This window comes from Spea bombifrons, chromosome 5 (genome assembly GCF_027358695.1).
Source record: "Spea bombifrons isolate aSpeBom1 chromosome 5, aSpeBom1.2.pri, whole genome shotgun sequence".
In the NCBI taxonomy this organism is placed as follows: domain Eukaryota; kingdom Metazoa; phylum Chordata; class Amphibia; order Anura; family Pelobatidae; genus Spea; species Spea bombifrons.
In genome coordinates this window covers 19,106,124-19,133,058 of record NC_071091.1, presented here as the reverse complement: position 1 = coordinate 19,133,058, position 26,935 = coordinate 19,106,124, and the positions used below count along the sequence as shown (strand labels likewise).

The window sequence follows — 26,935 nt, the reverse complement described above, 5'->3', positions numbered from 1 at the left end:
TGTAACAGAAATTCACTATATTTCTAATTTAATAATTCTCTGTGCTATGAATATGTTTAATTCATCTAAACATATATGTGTACAACTACCTTAAGTAGAAAACAAATTATTTACATAGATAATGCAGAAATGCAAACATTATCACTACTGTCTATTTTTTTCTTCCTTAGAGTAATATTTACATAAGAGAATGATTAAGCCTTTTTAACTTATGTTACATAGACTTCTCAAAAGGTAACAAAACCACAGAGTGTTTGGAAAAGGTTGGGTCTTTTCTTAAGGTGTTGGTATGTTTTGCGAGCAAACCTCTTGATGATCACACTTTAACTGTGAGTAAATTATATTCAGTGCAAGTTAATATCAACAGAGCCATTATTTTCTTTTTTTGGGACCTGGGATGAGATCCGAGGTCCCCACCATTAATCATATCTTGCCTCATAAAAGTTACAGCTTTGAATACTGTAGAACATAATGTCAGTTTACTTACAGATCCCAGATCAACGATAAAACAATCTCCACTGTTGAAGCTGGACCAGCTAAGAGGGACTTCGGTGGCTCGGACCACTCTTCTTCCTTTAATGTGCAGAAGTCTCTGGGCACTGAGGTCATTGGTCACCACGTGTTGGAACCCAGATGCTACACCTCCAGCCTAAATTTAAATGAAACGTTCATATAAATACACGTATATATACTGTAGTTATGTATAACTGCAATGTGCTAATTATAATGGTAAGAATATTACTACTGAAATGGGTATTGCAGCAGAGTACAATCTCTTTTATATTACATAATCATCAGCAATAGATAAATCCATAGATGAAGATTTCAGATAAGATTTTTATTTTTTATTTTTATTCATCTTACTTCATTTGTATACCAGAATCCCCTGCTACATTTAAAGCAGTACTTTGTGCTGTCCCACTGTGCATCTTTCTGCCATTCTGTGCAGACAAATTGTGAAAACTAGTAGGCCAGACTGGGACAAAAATACCGTAGCGTGTCTGACGGATACGCTACAGCCCTATTGTCCATTAGTGGGGAAACGTTATCTTAATAGGTGGGACATTTTTAAGTGTTTTTACATGACCCCAATGCTGCAGGAAAAAAAAACCTAATCTGGTTTACGTTATCTCCCATAAAAACTCAATGTATTTATGATCACTTTGCATCTCAATTTACCTTGTACTTAAGTCCACCTTTAAAGTATCCAACGAAAACACTAGACTCGTATCCTTGGATTTCTCTATACTGCACTGGCTTTCCTCCAAGGTAGTCATCCAACTGCACGGTGAATATGGCGGCAGAGGTGCTTTCATCTTGCGAGCACTCTTTTCCTGGAAAGAAATCATGTTGAGTAAGAACAGGTAATATAATATGCTTGCCGTGAGTCATAACATTTTTAAGGATTAAATGTCATTCACCTAGAGAGAAATTGAGAAATTAAATGGCATGTACAGGTGACATTTAACATTATCCGTGTTTTAAAATGCTAAAGGATTTTCAAAACACTAAGCATGATAATAGTGAGATCTGGAAATCATAATCTATATGATCAAATTCCCATATCTATATATGCTACATACGTAGTCAAAATACACTAATACTCTTTGCGCTGCATGGATTACGTTTTTCTTATATGTGTGTGCGATATCATAGAAAATACTCCAGAAAATTGAAAATGGTCCCGGAACTTAGCTTTTCCTGCCTGTCTCGTGAAAGCATGCGTTTAGTTTTCTGCTTATCAAAAAATATGATACTATAAAAAGGAAAAGCTGGTTTATTTCTGATTTGAATGGACAGTAGCCAAGGATAGCCGTTTCCAGAAAAGATATTCTCAGACTTGCCCTTCTGTCTGTATCAGTTTTTGCAACAAATAAGCTAACACAATTAATACATTGGTAAATATGTCTAGCTTTTTTTTTTGGACATTTATCTATTATCACTTTTCTTGTCCGGTGGATTAACAGTGGTTAATAAAGACGTTAAGAAAAGTTAACACTGCAAAAGTTGCAAAAAAAAAATAATATATATATATATATATACTGGTATATATATATATTAAAAAGGAAAGAAATGTTAATATGTTCAGCTGCTGGTATTGTAGTTTTTTTCCAGAGAACTGGGTATTCATAATGATCATAACTTATGATTATGATGACAATAATAATAATAGTTTCTAAAAAAAAACACACAAAAAATTCCCAACAGCCACTATACAATTTATGGCAAATGGTGTAGTTTTGATACATTCAATATCTATAAACCACTGTTATGTTAATCTAAAATTAATCTTCAGTAAAAATATGTGTGGTCTTCTACTTTATTTTGATTGATCTTGGCTTGAGGATGCACCCAGGTAAACTTTCCTGAAGGAGTATATACATATAAACAGGTATATATATATATATCATTAATATTATATGAGTTATTAACAGGCGTTCCATTAATTTTCACTCAATGATCAAACTCAGCTGTGCTAAACAAAGGAGTACTAAAAGGCACAACAGATTCATTGTGAGTAATACTGGAGGTTAACAGGGAGAAAATATAAAGAAAACTTGAATATCCTGGAAGTGGCCCAAATATTGCATCCTCTCACAGGTGACCTTTCCTCATCCCCGTAAACTGAAGGTCCCTCTGTCCCATTTGCTGTCTCCTTTCTTCTCCAGCCAGTTACGTACCATTCTGCACAATTTGCAGTAATCGTTGAAAACCAAATAAACAATCAATAAAATGCAATATACAAGTAATGCAAATGCAAAAAAAACAACAGCCTGCATTTACTTCAAAATTACCATTACCATCAATTACACATTTTTAAATAGTTCAGACTAACCTTTGAGAAGCGCTCATCTCATCAATTATTAGTTGTTGAAATGCACACTAAATGCAGTCTAATGATATTGTAAATGCCCTGGCAGGAAACAGCCTAAGTGCGTTTCAGGACCATTTTCCGGTATGGTATTGCTATAAAGTATTCCTGTTGATTTTAATTACACAGGGTAACTCTATAGTTGAGCTGTACTTTTTCAGGGAACAACCAAAATTAAAAATTGCATAACCAATCAGTGTATTTAATTCCAGTGTTTAGTAGGTTAAAAAAGTGTTGAAATAAGTAAACACGTGTGGGAATTTTCTGGAAGAGTATCAGGGACATTTTTTTTTTGATGGTCAATGAGGAGTTCTTCATTTTCCTTTCCGCAATCCTTCCCGGTAAGAAAGCCTACCATGTAAAGCAGATGTGCTTATAAATGATCTAGGCCCGGACTGGCCATCTGGCACACTGAACAAATGCTGCTCCAGTGATGCACCACTCCAGCCAGACACATGCGACACAGTATATCCAGCCATATATAAAAACATTATGAATGGCCGTGTGTATCCAGGTGTTGGTCACACTTATGTCACTAGGAGGCCACTGGCCTTAAGTGCCGGGTCCACCTTTTCATTGCCAGTTTGTCCCTATATGTATATGTATATATACTCACACATGGAAAAAAATGAAAAAAGTGGCCAGTATGCCAGTATGCTCAGATATGGCTACTGTAAGAGGTCAAACTCCAAGATTTGGCAACATGGGACAGCTTTTTTGGGTGACCTCTATAATGTATAAATTATATACTGTGAGAGGAACTAAACACATAGATAGCAAGCCAATCTTTATGGGCCTACTTGTGAATGTTTCAGGTAAGGCTACTAGTTTTGAGGGCGTGGCTTCAAAATGGCGCAGGACTAGGAAAATGTGTGGAATCTAGGGCTGAGGCTAGCCCGAAACAGCCTTCAGCAGATGGGGAGTGGGTGGTGAAGGGAATGTGGCTCTCCTGCCTGGAGAAAAAAGAAGCTACACGGCGCATGCATATTAGTGAATAACTGGTTTCAAGATATGGCAACTAACCCATTACATGTAATTAGTGAGATCAAATTACAAATTTCTTTTTTCCTAATTCACCATTAACAATATATATTTTACCTACTGCCTGAATCTCAATCTAATAAAAATAGGTTGTTCCATAAAATGTGAACCTAAGTACTACAACCTTGTGAAACGTTTTGTGTGCAAAAGGGCAGTCACATGTATTTAGAATACATGATAAAATTGAACATCATGTGTTGTGTAAACAAATGGCTTATTCTGGGACATAATGGATGTTTTAATGCTACCCTTAGCCATCTGGTGTGTGCGCACACAATCATTACCATATAAGACTGGTTAATTATTTTTGGAAAGTTTTTTTAATGCCAGCAAAGGGGAATTTGCTGTTTTTTTATTGTTTCCACAATTTAGCTTCAGGCAAGCCTGGAATTATTAACCCAACTCATCTATAAAATAGGAAGTATTGCATAATTAAAGAAAGGCATAACTAACTTTGAAAGCCACGATCATCGGCTCTGTTTCCAGTTCATGGTCACATAAATCGTCACATTGGTCAAAAGATATTTCATTCAAAATAAGTGTCTATCATTTCCCCCCATCATTGATAGCAAGCATCCTGAGGGAGCTTTTTGATGCACCTAATCAACAGTCGCAACATCAAAAGATTTTTTTATGAAATTAAAGGATTCATCCCACTGACAATAAACTACAGGACAATGCCACTAATATAACTCTAGACTGTAAGCTCGTTTGAGCAGGGCCCTCCTCACCTGTTGTCCCTGATAGTCAAGTTGTTATGTTATATGCTACTAGTTATGTCCTGTCTACCCATTGTACAGCCCTATGGAATTTGATGGCGCTATATAAAACAATAAATAATAATAATAATATAATGTACTCCAGCAGGACATGGGGACATATGCACTGGAGGCTGTTCATTGTCATTGGGTGACAATGAAAACTCCTGTTACACATAATGTCCTCAGTGAAAAAAAAGCATTATGCATAAACTAATTTTGAAGGCATAACTTTTACAGTACTGTAGCTATCATTTGTATGAATAGTGTGCCACATTTTCTTTTGCAACCAAGCACCTCCCAGACATCTCCTTTTCCAATCATAAATATTATGCATGTGCCACCTTCTTCAATGTGACCACAACTTGTACACTGATGCCACTAAATTACTAAAACCCTCCAAATGTATATTCTAACTAGTTACCTACAGAACGTTTTTTTTATTGTAAAAAGGGTATACGAACTCAGCAACCACTTTATAAGAAATACCTAGGGCCATGGTCTTCTGCTGCTGTAGACCACCCACTTCAAGGTTCAAGATGTGCCTATAGAAACAGCTTTCTGCAGTTAGTTGTTGTAAGCAGTGGTTATTTGAGTATCTGTAACCTTCTGTCAGTTTGTTCGAGTCTAGCCATTCTCTTTTAATGTTTCTCGTTATGAAAGTACAGTTCTCTGCAGAATTTAATGCCACTTGTTGTCTTTTGTTTAGCACACCATTCTAGACACTGTAATTTTTGGAAATCCTAGGAGGGTCAGCAGTTTCTGAGACACTCAAACCACACATCAGGCATTAACAATCATACAATTAGTCACGCCAATCAACGCCTCTTCTCTGTCCTACTGTTTGATCGAGCAGCATCTAAACGACCATGTTGTTCACATGCTTAATATTTTGGGGCACATGTTTTGGTGTTTGGCTATTTCTATTAACAAGCATGTGTACCTTATTACTGAGTCAATAAGGTACAGGTGGTTATATATGATCAGCTTTTCCAATGAAATCTGCAAATATATATGGTGATTGCACTACCTTCACCAATTTTAACAAGAATTTATTCCATTATGCACAGCACTGGAGTGTGAGAGAAAGGCTGTCTTCCTCACAAGGCAATGTGGCCATCTGCCCAGTATGCAAACACCTTCAGAGGCCAATGGCTACTCTTACCTCCACAGACTGTTACAGATGTACAGGGGAGGTGTTTTAATTGTGTTTTATGTTGTTTACATGGAAAAAAAGTGCAAGCATTTCTAAATCATTAAAATTGAGTTGGGAGTTCACTTTACATCTGCACAAAACAATTTAATGGAGATATGCCATGACAGTTTTGGCCAAGGCCCCGCTGGCATTAAAAAAAGCCATGAGAAAATTTGTATATGAGGAGAAAAAAGTCTGAGCAGGAGAAAAAAATCCTGTCCTCCAAACACCATTTTGGTACGGAGATTCTTGGGAGACCCATAGTGTTCCACAGACTTTAAAGATTGACAATCAGTGTATTATGTCTTATACAAAAATGCAAACCCTGATAAAGTTTTCTAGATATTGTTTAACCCGAGTTTCTGAATATTATGTGTCGATGAACATCACCCAGTCTGGATCTGACCCTAACTGACTTAACCTAATGAAACTGCATTCCATTTTTTATTACAATTTCATTTGGCTCACTTCCTAACTCCAGTCACTCAGTCTGTCCTTTGGCAAGGCTTACATACAGAGAATGAATGCACATGTATGTAAAAAACCAAATGCATTATTCATGCCTTGCTTTTCAGGATGGAGACTGATTATTTTTTTATATTGTTCCCATCTGGTGCATAATAAAATTCATATTGTGAATATGGGATTGTGAACTCGTTACCTAATGTATCAATTCATCTTAGTGTGTCACTTCTAGTTTTGTCGTTCCCTTTGAATGTATGCACTGTACGAATCGCTTTGTTAATTGTTGGCACTTATATAAATAAAAGATAATAATAATCATATGAGTAAATTAAGCATAGTGTATGAATTCCCAGAACAAGTTCAGCGCCAGCTTTTGTTACGTTAACCCCAATCTCTGTTTCTATAAAAGTAACACAGTTTGATAGATGAAGCCTGCAATGTGGGTTTCTTTTCGCTGTCTACCAATCTCCGTCATTTAGCAGGACACATTTTGTCTGTAAATATATCTGTTATGTGTTACATTGTCTACACCTTAGTAATAACACAGGTAGTAGCGTGTTCTTTTGCCAGTTTTGACACGTTTACAATAAACACACCTTTTTCTTTAACATGTTTGCAAATTGTGTACTTTTTAAAGCAGGATCAAAGTAAATGAATGCTTTATTAACAGTATGGTTACTGTGGCTACTACTATCCCCAGCAGATGAAAAGATGATGTCTGTACATTAGTAAAGCTGATTTTTAAAGGCTGTTTACCCATGCATTGATGTTGCAAACAATAAACACAATAAAGAGATATTTACCCAGCCAGAAGTGCAGATCATAAAACTTGTTGTTGTTTTTCACAATGGTATGCAGCAGAATGTATGCATCTCCTACATAGAAGTTCCCATGTAGATTTTCTGGGACAGGTACCAAGTCCATCTTCTCGATTCTCCAGATCTGAAGTCCAGATTTCTGTCCAGCATCTGCAAACTCTTTGTGATAGAGAACCATGATGTCTTGTGATACACAGGCTTTACACAGAAAGTAAGATTTCTGTCTGCAGCTGCTTCTTGCAAGTTTGCTACACTCTGTGCAGAGTAGGAAGCAGTGCAGCTTAAGACAGAACAGGGCTTGATTATTGTGATCAGGAAGGGGAGTGCTTGCCTTGGAGAGGTGTGCCTTGTTATGATCTTCCTACTGGAATACAGCATACAATCTTTTAGGCTGACATAAGCATATTCTGCAGTATACACACTACAGCCCATTCATAGCAAGGTCTTGGTTTAGCCATGGAATTATTTGACATTTAAAGGACACCAGTACAGCTCTCTTGTAAACAGAATTTGACAGTTGCTTAATATTATAACTTACAACATAACAACAGTGATTTATAGTATATATATATATATATATATAGTTTAATATTATATAGTTACTTTTATTTCAGCGCATACCCCCCTAAATAAAAAAATAATCATTAAGTAGTAAATAATTTCAAGTACTGACATAGAGCTTAATGTTTGTTGTGTGTATGTTAGTATTTGGTGCTAGCATGTGTGTTAGTGTGTGCGTCAATGTAAGCCTTGTGTTGGGGAGGAGGGAGATAGAGTGTGCGTATGTTGCATATGTTGTTTAAGTGAGTGGGTGTTAGAATGAATTTTCATGTTAGTATGTGTACGTTTTAGTTAATGGAGGTACTTGCCAATACAACCATCCCTAGGCCTACCCTTGGCTACATTTCATGCAACCTTTTTTATTACCCAACTGAGAATGTTTCGAGAGGTAAATAATGAGCACCTAATTCGCAGCCAAAGTTCTTAGGGCAAGTCACAGTTGCATTGCTTCTAGCCCTTCGCTATTATGAAGGTTTAATTAGCTATTTTGGCTTCCAGAAATTCCCATATGACATAAGCTGACCCCTGAGCTATGTTTCTGTCTCCTCTTACCGGTTAAAAATTGTATAGAAAGGGCCCCTCCGACTTGGGCAACATCAGTCCTGGTTGGAAGGGTCCATTCTAAACCATTTTGAACCAGCACGGGAAGACAGGAACATATCGGGGGTCACTTTATGTCATGTCACCCCACGGTGAAGCCTGTGCAAGCAGCCGGACAGAAAGTTGCAGGAGCAGCGAGAGGTAAGTGTTTGCAGGGGGGGATAGAGGGGATATGTATGAATGTTTGTTTGTATGTATGTTAGCATGAATGTCTATGTGAGCATGGATGTGTAATTGTGTGTTAGCATCAATGTGTAATTATGTGTGTGAGCTTGGATGTGTAATTGTGTGTGTGAGCATGGATGTGTAGGTGGGGTGAGATGGAGTGTGTGCTAGAATGATTGTTTATGTGTGTTGGTGACTATGAGTACCAATTTGGGTAAATGTGTGTAATTTGGGTAAATGTGTTTACATATGTGTGCCAAAGTGTACGTTGGAGGGAGGGGGCAAAGAAGGCACAGACAAATTGTTTGGGGGCAAAGATGGCACAGACAAGCTGTTTGAGGGCAAAGGTGGCACAGACAAGCTTTTTGAGGGAAATGATGGCACAGACCTGCTGTTTGGGGACAAATATTGCACAGATAAGCTGTTTGCGGGCACTGACCAGCTGGGGCAAAGATGGCAGAAACAGGCTGTTTAGGGGTTAGGATGGCACTCATATGCTGCTTGGAGGCAAAGGCACTTACTAGCTGTTTGGGACAAAGGTGGCGCTCACAAGCTGTTTAAGGCAAAGGTGGCACTGTGGGACATGTTGCTTGGTAAAGTTGGGGGCCCTGGGGCAAATCTTTTCACCAGGACCCTGTGGTTTCTAGTTACACCCCTGGACATAAGACATCACATGTCACTCTAATGTTACCCATACTGGTATCTTATGTATTTTGCAAATCTCTCATTATTATTTTTAATTTTTTTGTGAGTGAGCTTTGCTTACTTCTCATTCTCACATCTATTCTTAGTCATATTGTACCTCTTGTACTTACTCATTTTCACAGACCTAGTTTTTTAGTTGTTATATGATGGAATAAGACAATATGCATTTCCCCTTTTTACACTTTTCATACTTTTCTTGTTGGGGAACACAAAACCTAAAAATTATTAAATAAAATTATGAGAAGGGATGTAGACATGGTGACCTTAATAGCTGCTCTTTTCATTTTACCTATAGCATAAGCAAGAAGAAGCATCTAGTCTGCCAGCAGGGTATTTCACAATCTTTAGTTTGTGTAACCTTGTGGTTTGTGTAGCCCTTGGAGTATTTCAGGTGGTACTTTAAAGCCTGGTTATAAGAGGGAGGGCTTGCTAAAGAAAATTTTCCATTGGTATACTTAGTTGGAGAAATCAGATCTCACAGTTTATAAAAAGGGGAAAACTACAGCAATGTAGTGTTATTTTGCTTTAACCACAATAATGAGTGCTTCTAAATAGTTAATTTTAAAATGTTTCCATCCCTGTATACTATAATCAAGTGCTGTATTTATTTAATATTCTGAAACGCACCCCATGTATGTTTTGAATATTCAGGCAACAGACACGTCATAAAATAGTTTTTAGGATAAGAACCTTTTGTTTGTCCTTCTTAACATTAACAGAATAATATTAGGCTGATGACTTTAGGTAATAAGGTGACAAATTATCCCTTTCCTGATCGATAATAAAATACAGGAAAATGTAGTACTATAACATGCACGGTTCGAATGCAGCACAAAGAATATACATTTTCAGCTTCAATATACAGTATGTCCTTTGTTTGAAAAGACATTCACCAGGTATTGTTTCCAAGGAATTGGGTGATACGTATATAAGATAAAACCATAAACTGAGCTCATCTACTGTAATGTATTTATTTGCCTATGGTGGACTTTGAATAAACAAATGAAGTCCAATGGTTATATTTAAACAATGGTATATTAGCACAAAGAAAACAAACATATTATTCAGTTGTTTGCAATGGGTGTAATGGATTGCATTTACCGTATATTGCATTTTCCTTATTTAGGATTGCTCGGACAGACTCTGTGATATTACATTTCTTGACATGCATTACAATGAGGCAATACTTCTTTCATTATGAGAAATTCAGGAACGATTAACTTAGTAAATTGAATTCCTTATTCTAGGTGAGCCAACACTGGTGGTTGGTCTTCTTTCTAGTGGTGGGAATTAGAACAGGCCAGAGGGCCATCCATACCCAAAGAGTTGGTTTTTAGCATTGTGTTAGCAAGAAAAAGTGGTTAGTTTATTAAAAATTCTTTCTGTGCAAAGGATGTGGGTTAACGAGCGTACGCCACAATCTTATGTAACAATCACATCATCTGATTAGCAAATGATGGCCATGAGGTTAACCATTTAACAGTTTACAGTTAATGCACAAAAACTAGAACACAACTGCGTTACATGGTTTTAAAACAACTAAAAGAAAAACAATTAACAACATGTATGCTCACTAGTACAAGCTTATTCACATTAACCCCTTAATGACAAAGCCCATACATGTACAGGCTCAAAATGCATTGTTTTCAATGGGTTTAGTGACCGCCCGTTGTCCTTAAGGGGTTAATGTATTGGGTTACAGATTCCAGATACAGATACTGCATGTAAGTGTAAAATATCTTACTTCTTCAATTTAACATAACAAACATACATGTATATGTATGTATGGGGTGAGGACCTGGCTAAACACGGCTCCCTCTGCCCAGAGAAAGAGAGCTGGAGATCCAGCGAAGTAGCGGTTTAACCAGTGATTCCACATCAGACCCAGAGCATTTCCACAAGTGTATAATACAAATTTAAAAATTCATTAGTAAAAGGTATGGCAACTTGTAGTAGAAACTCAATGTTGTTGGCCCTCATGATGCATATTGTATCGAAGTCAGAAATTTAAAATGTAGGCTTCTCCTTGAATTTATTTGGTAAATTAATTCATGCCTAACAAATCATAAGGTTAATGAGGTACAATTCAAATTGCATAATGATTAAGAAAACATAACTTCATAACCAAAAGGCTGGATTTGTGTTAACACACTGTCAATAAAAGTTCTAAAGTCACTGCATATGTTGACTAAAGGTAGATAAGCATTGAATATTAAATAACATACAAATGACCTTAGGCCTTTTCTGAAAAAAATAAATATGAAGAACGTTTCCATGGATAGTAATGCAGTTCCATTACCTAAAGTACTGATGTTAATAATTGATTGGCATGGAGCTTTCTTCACTAAACATATGGAGTTGGCAGAGACTACTGTTTACTCTATATAATAACCTACCCCCTGTGTTTATCTCCAATATTTGCTAATGTACAGTGACGTCTCTAATCTTCTGTACACTGAATTTTACAACAATATTTAAAAATAGGCTATCCTTTGTGATATGCTTGATAACACTTGCTTAGGAATAGCCTGCTAAAACGTAAAAGATAATGATAATTAACAAAACTAAGATTTCCGATTCAATGAATAATTTTGCATATTTTGATTACTACTATCAGATAAAAATACTTAGTTTCATTTGTTTGCATAGCATAATGTTTTCAGGAAGCCAAGGCCAGATTAAGGTACTTGGGGCCCAGAAGCAATGAAACAAAAAAGGGCCGTACTCCTTTTCATACTGCCTGTGTCGTTAGAATGGCTCAGTGTTAATCACACACAGTAAAGTTCTTTACAATGTAAATCAAAAGCATTTCTTGCATTGTGACCTACTCAGATCCTCGTTGATCCACAGTTCCTTCTGGAGATACCTGGGGCTGGACTGATACCAAGAGGCCGCCTAATGATGTAAGCATGGCCAGCGTCTGGATATATGTGACCGCAAGCTATGTTTGTCGCTGTGGGCCAGTGGCCAACAAAACTAAATGTGAACTTTTGAGTTGTTAGTTTAATGATATTTAAATTAATAGTATTAGAAATAGTCCTCCTAAAATATTTTTATTGAAAAATCCAGAACAGATTAGGATTTAAGATAACAGTAGATTATATCAATTATGTTGCTGTTTGCGTCGAGGCCAGTATGACATACTAGTCTTTCGGCCTATGAGTATGCCTCACTAGAGGAAACACATGAGGAACTTTATTAGTTTGTGGTAAAATAAATGGATCATAAAATGTATTGTTGACAGATGTTTAATAAAAGTTACATTTTAGGTGCTCCAATCTGGAAGTGGATCGGGGCGCTGGCACCTTCAGGTCAGGGGGCAAGTAAAGTCAAGTGCAGCTTGCCTTCACACAGTACCAACTGAAATGCTAACACCACAGGGTCATGTAATGTGCCTTAATGTGTGCCCACTAAGCTCCCACCAACAGAATCAAGCTTGTCCAACCCCTGTTTGAAGACAAGGTCCATGTCTCCATTTCTCCAGCAGAGAATGAAGCATGGACAGAGAATGGATGGGACATGGACAAAAGAAACTACTAAATGATTGAATATGAGTGGGTCATATGTGAGTGTAGGCCAATGTAACATTAAGGAATATACCAAGTCTGCTTTATTAAAAATTTGCATAATTAGGGCATCACAGTTTATGAACAGGATATTTCACTAGTTTGTTGCACACATAGTTTTACATAACCTATGTCAAGAAACATTGATAATTAGCTTTCCCTGCACCATACACTTAATTGAAGAAACATGTAATGTGAAAGTAGATCATTCTGTTGCCTTGGCATTAATCAGTTTTCCAAATTTGCACCAAAATATTTTTTAGACATAATTCCCAATGGGTCCTATTCAATAATCCCGCTAAAATGGCCAATATTAATCTCACAGGGCACATAGTCAACTAACTTGTGCTAAAGCTAGTCAACCATAGCAACAACCAAACTTGGACAGTTCAGGATAGTGGAAATATCTAGCTATGTGTAGGTAATCATTTTTTTTTTTCAAATTGTATCTTAAAGTAGGATTGTAGATTATATCACTTTTTTATGTGTTAAAATAGTGCTGGAACAAAAACACTATTCACATGAAATCTTGATGATACATATTTTATTACAAAAAAAAATTGCAATAACCATCATATGTGAAAATAAGTTAAATATTAAAAAAATTAACTAATTTCTTCAGTTTTTTTTCCTGATTATCTTACTAATATATTAAAAAACAAATTAGTACAAAAATATCTTAATATATCACAGATTAAAATATAACTATAAAAATCTACATGGTTAAGTACATATCAGTAAACAGAATTTTAAAATACAAAAAAAATACATATTTATTATAAATAAATTATATAATAAAGATTTATAATTATTGCTGCTTCCATTTCTGATTGAAATACAGTATGTAAAAATATTTCAACATATTCATATATTATTAAAAATATTTTTGTTGATTATGCTGGATCTTGGAATTTGCTGTTTGCAGACTGTTTTGGAATAACAGTCCTCTCTTTTTTGCAATACTTTTCTAAGCTTTTTGGCTATTCTACCAACTAAACCACTAAACCTAAATTCAGCTTGCTGTAATAACCATATTATTGTTTCTGATGAGTATTGAATGCTATAAATATGAATATTTTAAAATATTTTTAAACTTGTTTATACAAAGCTGTGGCATTCAGGGTTCCGTAAATCCTTTAACTTTATTACAGTTTTTACCTCAAATATCAATGGACTTTTTGAGATCGAAGAACAGATCTCTGGCAACTTGTTGGGGTCATGTCTGGTATAGGATATAAGCCTGGGGCCTCACAACTAGATTTTTTTCAGGCTTTTAATTCTGCCTGCCACTTGGCAAGCTTTGCTGCTAATGTATTTTGCTGCAGTTATCTGTCCTATATTGATGGCCACATTCATAATATTTCCACATGTATCCACTGAGTACTGATCACTTGCAGCTACTAGTGAGGCTATTCAAACATGTCCCTGGCCCATATCACTTGCTCGGTGTTACTTTGCCTGTTGAGCTTGCTCTGTGGTCTGGTTTGTTGGTATTGATTTCTTGACTGCTTACCCTACATCTGTGCTGCCTGCCCCTGAATTGGGACTGTCTAACTATGCTTCAGGTTTATCCTTATGTACTGTGCCACTGGATCTGCCTCCTTGCCTACTCACACTGCTTGCATCCTTTGTGGCCACTAAAGTTGTGGTTCCACAAGGATATCTTGTGTGTTCCTTGCAAATGGACTCCACTACCAGACTGAGTCCTTGGGTGGGATCTTAACAACCCAATAAAAGACATTTGACTAAAGACTCCATATTATCTTACAGCATTATGGCTATATCCATTTTTCATATTTTAACGTCTACAGTCACCTATAGACTATAGTAGAAAATCTCACATAAAATATGGCATCAATTACCGGTAAATTAAAACAGAGAACTGTACATTTTATAAAAATAGGCCATTCATCTTGGAGTGCTTTATACCATTATACTTAACAGCGTTAGGTGTATATGTGTGTTTGTGCTAGTATGAGTGTGTATATGTATATTTTGTTAGAAGGAATGTGCCATTTTGTGTGTATTAGTATGGATCTGTATTTTAGAAGTGTGTTAGATAGAATATGTGTATGAATGTGCGGAGTGTGCTAGCAAGAGAGTGGCAGGACTCTTGCTACTCTTTTTTGAGTGTGTATGTGGAAGTGTGTCAGCAAGAATCTGTATGTGTGTGTTAGATGGAATATGTGTGTTTCCATGAGTGTATGTGCAAGTATGTTTTAGAGGGATTGTGATAATTAATTTTGCATATTTAAACATTTGTTAATTATTTTATAACTGGTGCATGACTCTGTGAGAGTAGAATTAATTAACACATGTGATTTATCTGCTATTAGAACCACGGTTCCAAAGCAAATGGGATGAAATTACAATGTATATTTATCAGTAACATTGTTCTGTTAAATGATTTACGTTTCATTTTAGGAGATGTTGCACTAAAACATTTTCTTTACTTCCAACTTTGTTTATAAATACTTTAGCATAATATTGCACTATTCCCATTTCTTGGAGTCCCATGCCAAAAACCAGCCAGTGAATGTTGGTGGTTCGTGTCCTTGTTTCACAGTAGTGATTGGAATCTCCTTGTCTCTCCCAGAAGGGTCACTCTGAAGATATTTTTTGGCTGTCAAGCAATAAACAAGAATAAGTAAGCATGTTGTGGAATGGTACAGTAATTCTGCATCCATCATAGATGTTCAGCAACACCTCCTGAGTACAGTGATACTACCCATGCATAGGTTTGTTGGGATGTTTCGGGCTAAAAGGCCACATTTGATAGGTGTGCATTTTTTCAATTTGGAATTTTGCCATTTCTGACATCCTGCACCCATGTCCTATTTGGGGCACCTTTGATACCAGACAATCCAATTTATCCCATCAAACAATATATTATTGAAAACAAGACACCCCAGGGTATTTCAAGTGGTTGCTTTGATACTTTATATACTTTACATTATTTCAACTGTCGTCTTTCTTGGTCCCCTTCTTTCGGCTATCAGCTCCATTAAGCTGGCTTCCTGGAGCCTCCGCATACACCTTCTCTCCGACTGGAGAAATGGAGAGAGGCTGCCCTGGGTGGCGCGCTTTGGTTCCAAATTGAAAAAGCCCTCCGAATTTTATCCAAACCGAAAGGGCAGGAAATTAAATTTGGTGTCCAAAAACAAATGGAACAAAAACAAAGCGGAAAATGTGTCCACATATAGGACACAGTAGCATGCAGCCTTGCTTTAGTACACAATGCAGCACAGAGAAACAATATCCACTGTGGCTTCATTACAAGGACAGGATGAACACAAGTAAACATTGCTCAGTGTCTCATTACCTGATATTAGAGATTCTTTCTTCTCTCGTTCATTGGAATCTTTTCCGATCCATAAAAATATCTTTAGAGATATAAAATACAATGCATTTAAAAGTAATATTAGCAAACCCTAAGATGCCTGCTTAAGAACAATAAGAATCCAGTGTATCTTTTTTTCTTATGATTAATAGTTTTATTAAAGCATATACGTTATCCAGCAAGAAAATAAAAGGACAGTATATAAGGTGCTTCTAAACTATATCTTTCTTATCTATCTTTCTATCTATCTATCTATCAATCTATCTATCTATCTATCTATCTATCTATCTATCTATCTCTATCTATCTATCTATCTATCTATCTATCTATCTATCTATCTATCTATCTATCTGTCAGCATGGTTTCTGAAAAAAGACAAATTATGAAAAAAATGGTAGGTGCCTGAACTACTGTTGACCAAATATATGGTGAAAAAAAAAAAAAAAAAAAAAAAAAAAAACTTGTGTTCTCCACTTCAAAAGGCTTCATCCATTAAAAAGATAAGTGACATTTTGAGTTGTATAGGTAGCGCTGATTTTGCAATTCCCCAAATGGGTATCACTTTTACTTCTTCTACTGTAAAGCCTGGAACATTTTTTTTTATAAATACCTGATCCCATGTATCAAGCATCATTACATCATCCTCTGCTAGGTCTTCTTGAGTAAATTCACCTGGTACCTCTTCAATCTGAAACAGATCATTTGTTGTTAGTGTTATACATGTTTACTATATTAAAAGTAGATAAACATGGCTTGAAGCAGCCAATCAGTGGCACACCCATAGTGGTCTAAAATGACCCAAACCCACAGCGTTAACTGAGTCAGTGCTGGAGCTCAGTAACAGTAGATATATCATGTGCATCAACAAAGCTTCTACATGATAACATAGCTAAGGGGGGGGGGTCTGCAAGATCCCCTCATACACCCACAAGGGGGACACAACAAAAACCTAAAACGGAATTTTCAGTGTATAGATTAATTAAATGTACGAACCAAGTCCGGTAAATTAAATAGCCAAAATTATTAGGTCTCGCAAATTTTACTCACCACAAAGCGACCTGATTTATCAGAGCAACCAAAAAGTCTTGGTGGATGATCTTCAATAGATGATTCAAGGAGTGGTGAAGTCTGATATTGCTTTTTCCCTCCAAGCGTTGACCAGAATATATCTGTAATGTCACACAAGTTCAAAAGCTTTCTAAGTTAAAGGTACAGTTCCACCTACTCTGCCGCATTTATAACACAACACAGTCATCAATTGTCAATAATACAGACCTGGTTCTTGCCCTTCTGCAATTTTGGTTCCCTTGCAATTTAGAACTTTGACTAAGTACTCAGCTCCCTTTATTTCATCCTCATTTGCACCTTTTCCAATCCATATGATGGCAGAGTTATTTTGCATTTTTAAGACAAAAGCATCATTGGAATTCAATGCTGCTGAATCATTTTCAAGCTGCAAAAGAATCATAATTATTATTTTTCATTTTTTTACTAGCTTAATTATGATTTTTTAAAACTTTTTTTAAAGGTTTGCTTTCAACTATTTTTGGAATTATCAATCCCCTGACAAATACAGCCAACAATGTGAGAAACATGCATCAGGAATTTATTTTATCATTTTTCTTTTTTTTTGCAGAAAATATGAGCAGGTGAAGACTTTTATGGGCTAGACAGACTCCGTCTACCCTTTGATAATTTGATAGTTATGTTTTAGATTCAGGATTCCAGTATTTTTCAGATTGATTTTTCCCCCAAACGCTTTGGAGTTGCTTCAGATTTTTGCGTAGGTTACATGCAATAGTTTACTGCCAGGTCGTTTTTTACTACAGCGTAGTGATCATCTGGGCCATTTTCAATAAGATGTAATAATATTTCCTAAGGTTGTTAATGGGTTAAAAAAAAAGTATGAAATATAAAGTGGAAATTGTCAATAAATTGTGTTTTACCTCAGCAATCCTGGTAATTGAGCCTAAGTTTTTTCGTACTTGAAAGAGTCGTATGGGTCGTGGAGGTGTCTGGCCCCCTTTTCTTGAGGTCCCATCTTTATATACAATAAGGGGTTTATCTTTGAAGATACTGAGTAAATGTGGGGGCTCTTTTCCTTGGGAAACACGAGTCTACAACACATGAGATAAATTATTAGGAACAGCACAGACTTAATTGGTGTAATTTTATTTGGATTGCAGCGGTCAATGCATAGGACATACTATTTAAACATTTTGTTTGTGCAGATTCAGGGGTGCAATTAGATAGATCTTACTTATATTCAGATAGACAGTGATACGTACATGAGTAGCTCCAGCTTTCATGGAACGATCCAGTTGAACTGTTAGAAAGGCAGAGAATGTGATCTCATCTTTTGTTGCATGTGTTCCTTGCCTATACAAATAAAATATTAAACATTAGAAAATTGGAGTCTGGGCTGAGAAAGTGGTCATATTATTTCTATCTGCAGAATGATCAACCTCTTTTTCTGCAAATGGAGGATGCAAACACATTGAAAAAAAAATCAAAACTAAAATGTTAAGTACAATTTAATTATAAAAATTAAACATTAAGATAATTGGACTCTGAAAGATGCTTCTTTGATTTTTACTTTTCTCTACCCTGACTACACATAGAATGTTTGACCATTTAAGTTGCACATTAACTTCAAGTATTGCTTATGCATCCTACAGGTAATATAGTCAACATATAGAGGGCATCTACCAAAATCATGATATAAAAAAGGCACAGGTTTTTATTATTTTGTGTACACCCCCCTGCCAATTCCTTAAATAAATGTGAATCCTTTTCTTCAGTTATCAGTTTATTTATATTATGGTTGAAATATAAGATTACTGTGTTTTGGTTATTCTTCTCCTCACTTTCTCTTTTTGTATCTTGGTCATTCTTCTATTTTTGGCACTTTTGAAAGACTGCACTTTAAGTATAATTGTGCAGTAATTGTAATATACTTCTATAAATTGCCACCAGAGGGCGCACTCAGCTTCTTAATGATTTTAGTGATTTGGCCATGATTTCATGTTAATATGAGACTTTAGTTTTTCCCCCAAGATTCCTGTAAGGTTGTCATACTAACCAGGTGTAAATTATGTTTCCTTTTGCACAAGAATACATTATTATGTAACAATCTCCTCCATAGAATTGCCCATAGGTCTCTGGATCTACCGGAACACGGCCATTGCTTTCAACACGCCATATCTAATTCATACATAAAATGCAGGTTCAGTACAAGTGTCACAGATAATAATTAGTCTCTATAATGTGTTGCAAACATTGCAGTTCATTATATACCAAAAATCTGGAATACACAGAAAACTAAAATGCTGCTTCATTAATGGCAACAACTACAATAATAAACACATGTTATAGTTAAACAAATATAAATAAAATACTCATACACCATGCTTGGTTTGTCCAAATCTAAGAATTCTAAAATGAATCTACGATTATTAAATAATTTAAAATTATACAAAAATCACCTTGATTTCTACGAATAATAGTCCAATCTGCCTGTTTTTTGTTTTTTTTTTTTACAAATATTCAGAATATCTATTTTAATTTGATAATAATAAAAAATAATTATGTTTCCAAAGGTTATAATATGTTTTAGAAATCCAGCCAGCTAGTTTTCTGGAAGCATGAGAGTCTGATATGCATGTTACTAATCATCTTGGTTCATCTATGATTATATAGTATATCGCAGTTTACAACATATAATATTTGAAGTTCAAGGTTAGAAAGAATAAGGCAACATTTTACATTTCATTTACATTTCCCTGTAAATTCTTCTAAAAATATCATTACAAATGTTATGTATGACATCCAAATACCTGACATTGGCCAGACCCGTCATCTATCATGTTGTACTGAGCTGCCATTTTTGAAGATTCATGTAACTTTTCTGCATTAAATGGAATTTGCTCAACAACAGCTATAGCTCCCTTAGTGGTTACTTTTCCAAACCCAACACTTTGATCTTTGTCTTTCCAGTCTTTGAAGTACTGTTTAAAAATTGGAGTTTCTCCACCTTCTGGCAATATTATTATCTAAAATGAAATCAGATAGTGGCATTTTAAATAAATAAATCATGGTACATGTGCTTTAATACAGTTTTTTCCGTGTAAATTACATTATGAGTCATTTTTTGCACTAGTGTCCAAGGTGATTAAAAAATATTTGTCTACATTTTTGACACTGAGAAGACACTACGTTTCTATTACCCCAGGTAAGATGTGAAGGTATGCTGCAGTCAAAGGAACAGTCATTCATTACGATCAAAGTTCTAGACTAATGTGTGAAATTTCAATCAGTGTTACATATATATATATATATATATATATATATATATATATATATATATATATATATATATGTCTTGCACATTGATTCCTTAAAAAATGACAGGATACATGTCTACCTCATTTCCTGAAGGCAACACCACTGGTTTATTCTGTTGAAAATTGATCAAAAGATACCTGAGTGGTAGCGGAGTAATTCATTTTCTTAATGAATTCTTCAGCTGTCTTCAATGCAGCCCTTTTTTCTTCACGGTTGGATTTCTTACCTAAATACATAATCAACTGTGAAATCAGGGCATATCTTTTTTATTTGCTTAATAGAATGTTATCAAATGCGTAGACATTATTAGAATTATATGCATTACTGTAAACAAATTGAAAGCAGCTATATATATATATATATATCATTACGTTAGTGTCAATGTGAGTCTCTGATTCACAATAGATCTTTATTACTATATAAAGTATGTTTGTAGGTCTTACTTTTGAGTCAATGTCTGAGGTTTTTATCAAAGTGATCATTTAATAAAAGCTCCAATCAGTGGCTAAAAAAGTGTGTGTTGTTTCCTTACCAATGAAATAAACTCTATTTCATCAACTTTAACCATTTCTAAAGCACAGCAAAGTCTGGCCCACAAAGTCTCACGAGACACAGGTTCCTGCATGCATATGGTAGGACAACTAAGAGCCCTCAGAGAAAGAATATGCTCATGCCCATTTATTGTCTGTTTTGTTTGCGGGGACTGGCCAAGCCAGGCATCTAACTCAATCTTGGCCTACATTGGCCCATCCAGTTATTACACATTTTTCTGGAATATATATTCTTGTGGGAAAAAAACACTTTCATAAGATATAATATTCATAATGCTAGATGTTTTCTCACCTACGACAGGGTACAGAGTTAGTAGAAAAATATTTATCTCCTATCTTTGATGTTTCTAAATGTTATTTTGGATCACTCTCGCCAAAACCATAAAAACAAAAAACATATCTGAAACTGAAATTCAAATTGGTATGACATTTTAAATGTATAAAATGATTTTACTTGGAAATCTAACTTAGCATTTGTTTCTCAATATAGTTTCCATTGGAAAAAAAGAAACAACATTACCTTTCCACACAAAGATATTCTTGTCTGCACTGTCCAGAATAAAGCATTCCTCAGTCAGTAGCATGGACATAGAAAAGGGACTTTCCTCTGAAACAACTGTGATTTCCATAGATCCACTGGCATCTGATACCTATAATATTATAATATGCAGGTTAAACAAAACATAATTAAAAGAAGAGATGCCAACTAAGAAGAAAATTATGGCAATCAGAGGTGGACCTAGAGTTTTTGGCACCCGGGTGGATTCTATATTTAGGATTCCTATTAGCCCCATGCCCCCCCTCAGGGAAACTTACCTAGGTACTTGCACACATTTTAAGCACACTTTCACATTTGCACAAGCTAACACTAACACACTTACACACACATACTCACTAACACATACTTACACTCTCATGCTAACATGCACTTATACATAAACATTCATACTCATACACACACATCCATGCATACACACCAACATTTACATACTTATGCTCTTACACACACGCATTTGCACATATACAGTATGCTCACACACTTATATATACACATCCATGCTCACAAACACTTACACATATTTACACATGCTGACACACAAACACATACATTTTGCATCTATTTATATTTTGCAGCTATATATTGACTGGTATCAGAAGAAATGTGTTTCAGGAATGTCATAAGGGCACCTAAAGTGTGGGTGGTTGGGTATGTTAGTGTGTGTACATGTTAGTGTGAGTTTCTGGGTGGATGTGTGTTAGCGTGAGTGTCTAGGTGTGTGTTAGCGTGGGTGTCTGTGTGTGTGTGAATGTTAGCATTTGTGTGGGTATGCTAGTGTGTGTCTTTGTGCATGTGTGTGAGTGTCCAGGTGTGTGTCAGTGTAAATGTAGTTATGTTAGTGTGTATGTGTGCATGTGTGTTAGTGTCTGTGTGCATGTGAGTTAATGTGTCTGTATGTGCTACTGTGTGTGTTAGTGTGAATGCACCTCCTGAGATAAGGCTCTGTGGATTTGAACATGTTGTGCGTGTAGTCAGCAACATTGAATTGCTTCGCAAATTTGTATACAGAGTGAATGTCCGGTATTTTCTGAGTATGATTAACTTCAGGAGCATTGAGTCAACTTAATTATCTTTGGATAGAGCACTGTATATTGCATTTTACCATATGCAGTTTTGCTTTTTTTCGGTGGGTGACATCAGCAACTTCATCAGTATCATCATCTCCATCTGGTAACTGTGGTTTTGGACCTAAAATCTACATAAATATATGTAATAATGTATGAGATGTTAACAGATCTTATAAAGCATCAATGATTCATATTGTATAGCAACAATTCTGTTGCACTATGCAGCGTTGCAGTATGCAATTCATTCTACAAATTTTCTCACCAAGAATGCTCCAAGATCTTACATAAAAAAATTATAAAAAGTAAAATATCAACATACTCTGATCCTGTTCATGCTTTTATCCACCCTGCTAATTAAAATGTTGGCGGGGACACTTTTCATATAAATATATTTAGGTCAAAAACTTAAAAAAAACAACTCCCGCTTTTCTCAGTGACAATTTCATTACAATTTGATGTATTTATAAATGCTTGTATAAGACAAAGGGTCCATGACATTACATTATACAACAGTGTATTGGCTGTACAATGTATACAAAAAACATTTTTTTGTATACATTGTACAGCCAATACACTGTTTCTTGCAGCATGCTTACACCTGTTTGGTAGGCCTCATATTACACATTTGTATTATTTGAGCCTGAGACTAGCTTAGCGCACCGACATTTTTTCTTTTCCCTGTTTGCACATATTTGAGGTTGTTGGATCCTCATCAGTCTGGTTGCAGCTTGCTGTCCAGGGGTTAATAGGGAGGAGGTTTAATTGCACCTCCCCCAACACATTAATAAGGTTTTGGTAGCAGTATAAACTGCTTTGTGTGCCCACTATGTAGGAGGTGAGAGTAGGTTCTCACCCTATTGAGAGTGTGCCTTGACGTGGCGGGTGAGCTTAATTATGCTTTGGCCAATTCATATAACCAAAACCTCTCATTTATATTATGTTTACATATTTGTTGCCAACTTTATTAGGGTGAGAAGCGCAGACAGTTTTTGTTTTTTGTACCCATAATATTACATTCATAAACTGCATACAATATGATATTTTCATTTATAAAACCATTTTTATCTGCCAACCAATCAGTTACTGGTTTGGAATTATTTACAGGACATTTTCATGTCCTGAGGTTATTTCACCATATTCTTACACAACATGCGCAAATCAGATGCCACCAAAGTGGGAGAAACTATTAAAAAATAGAATTAATTTAATAATTCCTGCAAATAATCTGTGAGTGTTATTAAACGTTGGCCTTCACGTTGATTTATTGGTTAGTTTGTAGTTAATAGATAACACGTGTCTCAATGTACAATGAAATATGTCAATTTGGATCTTACCGTTGTGAGAACATGTGGTTCGTTGTCTTCTTCTATAACTGTCAGCTCAGCTCTTCCTTGTCTTTCATTGTTACGAATTCCAGTGGCAACTTGTGATGCCTTCAGACGCTCAAACTTGTTGCTTTTAGTGCCACACCACTGATAAATGTGCTAATGAAAAAAATAAAGACAGCCGAAGGAATATAGCATGAATATAGCGTCTTACGCGCCCTACAGAACGTTAAAACCCTATGAATTTGTTAAGCAAAGGCCAGCTAGATCAACGTGTAGTGCTAAAAATAACGGTGATGCATGAGCTAGACTGTTTGATTAAAGAAACCAGTTGTGATATTATTTTTGTACCCCATATAATAACAAATCTGAAACCTAACATGCCATAAAATACTACACCAGTTCAAAATCTTCACAAGCAAAGATTCACCAGATAAACTGTATTTTACGAGGTCAACACTTTAATATGTATTCTTATTTAGTTTAAAAAATAATATTTTTCAGGTTTAAGGGTTCTTAACGTTTCCTAACTTTAGGCCATATAAAGTCAGTGTACGATATCTAAACTCTTTTATAAGTGCAGCAAAGGTGTCATAAATACTGCTGATGATATGCACACGTGATACAGATTATACGGTATATACAGATTATAAAATACAGTGCCCATACACATAAGGATTACCACCGACCGGTATTTTGGATATCAACTCAGAGGCACTTGAAAATCTGGTTTACATGTCATGAAATTCTATGGATCCTATTTTATCACGCCAATAATTAGACTTGTTAGACTAATACAGCAAAGGCAAGCATTAAATATTTTTGTTGCAAAATTCACTATTGTATATTCTAACGTGATAGTATACTTACAGATCCAACATCAATGATAAAACAATCTCCGCTGTTGAAGCTGGACCAGCTAAAAGGGACTTCAGTTGCTCTGATGACCCTTCTTCCCTTAATGTGCAGAAGTCTCTGGGCACTGACGTCATTGGTCACCACGTGTTGGAACCCAGATGCGATACCACCAGCCTACAATATATTTGCAATTGCTTACATTATAAGGTAGTAACAAAATGTGCTGCAAATGTGTTTGTGACTTTTTTTCAGTAAAGTAGTACTTTGCAGGTGAGTCTGTAAGAGACCAACTTCTCAATGCATTGTAAAGGACCAGCACCTGTAAGTGCCTCTGGCAAGAAAACTTGGATTACCCTGTAAAATGCATTGTTAAATCTGTGAGATAGTAAGATGTCTCCCCAATTAACAATGTTGTTACACAGGGCTAGCTCAACACTTGCACAAGAAATGTCCTAGGAGTGGCCCATTGTAGGGGGGGTGCATGGAGGAGCATGTGACCAATTGCCCTCCCAGAAAATTATTCAAACAGGGCCAATCCAACTTGCACCAGCCCACTTGTGGAGGCAAGAATGTGTCAGGATCACATAATACAAGCCTCACAAGGCTTGTAATAGGCTCCGAACAAGTAAAGGGGGCAAGGGAGTGAGTTGGTATGCATGTGTGTTAGAATGAGTGTGTATGTGTAAGTGTGTGTTAGAAGGAATGTGTGTTAGTGTGAGTGTGTATGTGTATTGCCATGAGTATGTATGTATAAGTGTGTTAGAGGGAATGTGTGTATGTGTAAGTGTAACAACTGATAAAATAGATATTGTAGAGAAATTTCTGGATCTTGCATAATGGGACTAAAGTCCAATATTCAAAGTCTGTTGCGGAAAGCCTTATGTCTAGTAGATTGCGTGTACGTGAGAATATCGTTACAGTAGAATGGCTACAAAATAAACTGTTTATTTTTGCTATACCTGGTACGTAATGCCTTGTTTAAAATAACCAAGAAATGTGTTGGACTCGTGTCCTTGTAGTTCTCTATATTGGACTGGGCTTCCACCCAGGTAGTCATCCAGCTGGACAGTGAATATGACTGCAGCAGTGCTTTCATCTTGGGTGCATTCATTTCCTAAAATAAAGTAAATGTGATAAAAATACAGTGACGTGAAATAAAAGCTTTGTATATGTAATATTTGTATATGATTGGCAAACTTAATAAGGTGTTAAAAATCCAGCTGAGTTTGTCCAATTAAACATATTTTAGTTCCCTTAGTATTTTAATTATTATTACTATTATTATTGTTAGTAATAATAATAATAATGAGGTGGTTAAGGCCATCGGTTAACTGCTTTTTTCTGCTAGATGAAATATGATATTTTAGATGTATTTGTACTTATTTGTTTATCTTAAAAAAAGTATTTGTTTCCGGGTAATCAAGAACAATTCATATTTAATTTAATCATTACTCATTTTCAGTTAACAATATTGCAATCACATTTATAATGAAAGGTGTGTGCTCTTCTTTTAATGAATTTAGCCACAAATTGTTGAGCTAACACTGATACTCACCAAGCCAAAAATGTAGGTTATACAGTTTGTAGAGTCCGCGATCTACAGTATTTAGTATCACGTAGGCATCACCCACAAAGAAACTTCCGTAAAGGTTCTCAGGAACTTCAGCAAGTTCCAGTTTCTCGATTCTCCATATCTGCAGTCCATGCTTCACACCAGCTTTCTCAAACTCCTTGTGTTTCAAACCCATAATTTATCCTTCAGAGGTACAGATTGTTTGTCAGTCTGCACAGTATGAACAGTACTATTAACTGACTTTAGAGCACCCTTTATACTTACTCAATCATATTCTTATCTAATTATACTTTGTGCCTTCCTTTTAGGAAATAAATAACTATGAGAAAATGTTTCACTAGCTATAAGGAAATATCATATATTAAAAAATATGCAAAATAGTTTAGAAATTGCTCGAAATGTATATTCTATGCGTGGATATACAGTATATCTTTGCCAGGAACTACTTGCCTGTTAAGAGTCACCAGAAGGCCTCCTTAATTGGACATTTTTTTAAAACAAAATACAACATAAATGGCTGAAATAATTTTTATGAAGATCTGTGGGACACCTCCGTAAAGCTGCTACAATAC

General features: G+C 35.7%; 2 protein-coding genes across 2 annotated transcripts in view; both read right to left on the bottom strand.

Annotated features, from left to right (window-relative positions):
• The window catches only part of LOC128496962 (scinderin-like), a 37,434-nt gene extending 29,404 nt beyond the window's left edge, over positions 1-8,030 (bottom strand). Inside the window, exons 1-4 of the mRNA XM_053466801.1 lie at positions 8,019-8,030; positions 7,135-7,510; positions 1,180-1,334; positions 488-649 (exon numbers count right to left, since the gene is read on the bottom strand). Coding sequence (XP_053322776.1) covers positions 488-649; positions 1,180-1,334; positions 7,135-7,510; positions 8,019-8,030 — 705 coding nt within the window. The remainder of the gene's footprint in view (positions 1-487; positions 650-1,179; positions 1,335-7,134; positions 7,511-8,018) is intronic.
• Positions 8,031-14,727: 6,697 nt separating this feature from the next.
• LOC128497945 (scinderin-like) lies at positions 14,728-26,592 on the bottom strand. Its single transcript, XM_053468183.1, has 16 exons — positions 26,346-26,592; positions 25,750-25,904; positions 24,803-24,964; positions 23,942-24,091; positions 22,643-22,735; positions 21,502-21,631; positions 20,568-20,656; positions 19,923-20,138; positions 19,169-19,290; positions 18,375-18,465; positions 18,033-18,203; positions 17,362-17,539; positions 17,134-17,255; positions 16,697-16,774; positions 16,069-16,129; positions 14,728-15,369 (listed from the first exon to the last, which is right to left on the bottom strand). The coding sequence occupies exons 1-16, from the start codon at positions 26,536-26,538 to the stop codon at positions 15,239-15,241; spliced, it is 2,142 nt and encodes a 713-aa protein (XP_053324158.1). The 5' UTR covers positions 26,539-26,592; the 3' UTR covers positions 14,728-15,238.
• Positions 26,593-26,935: the final 343 nt, after the last annotated feature.

Bases quoted from the DNA above. Each gene is read 5' to 3' on its own strand.
- LOC128497945 (XM_053468183.1), bottom strand. From the start codon at position 26,538: ATGGGTTTGAAACACAAGGAGTTTGAGAAAGCTGGTGTGAAGCATGGA. The intron at 24,965-25,749 runs GTATAGCAAAAA...AATATATTGTAG, and splicing joins AACAAGGCATTACGTACCAG to GCTGGTGGTATCGCATCTGG. The intron at 18,466-19,168 runs GTTAGTATGACA...TTATTTGTATAG, and splicing joins GGAAACATAATTTACACCTG to GCAAGGAACACATGCAACAA.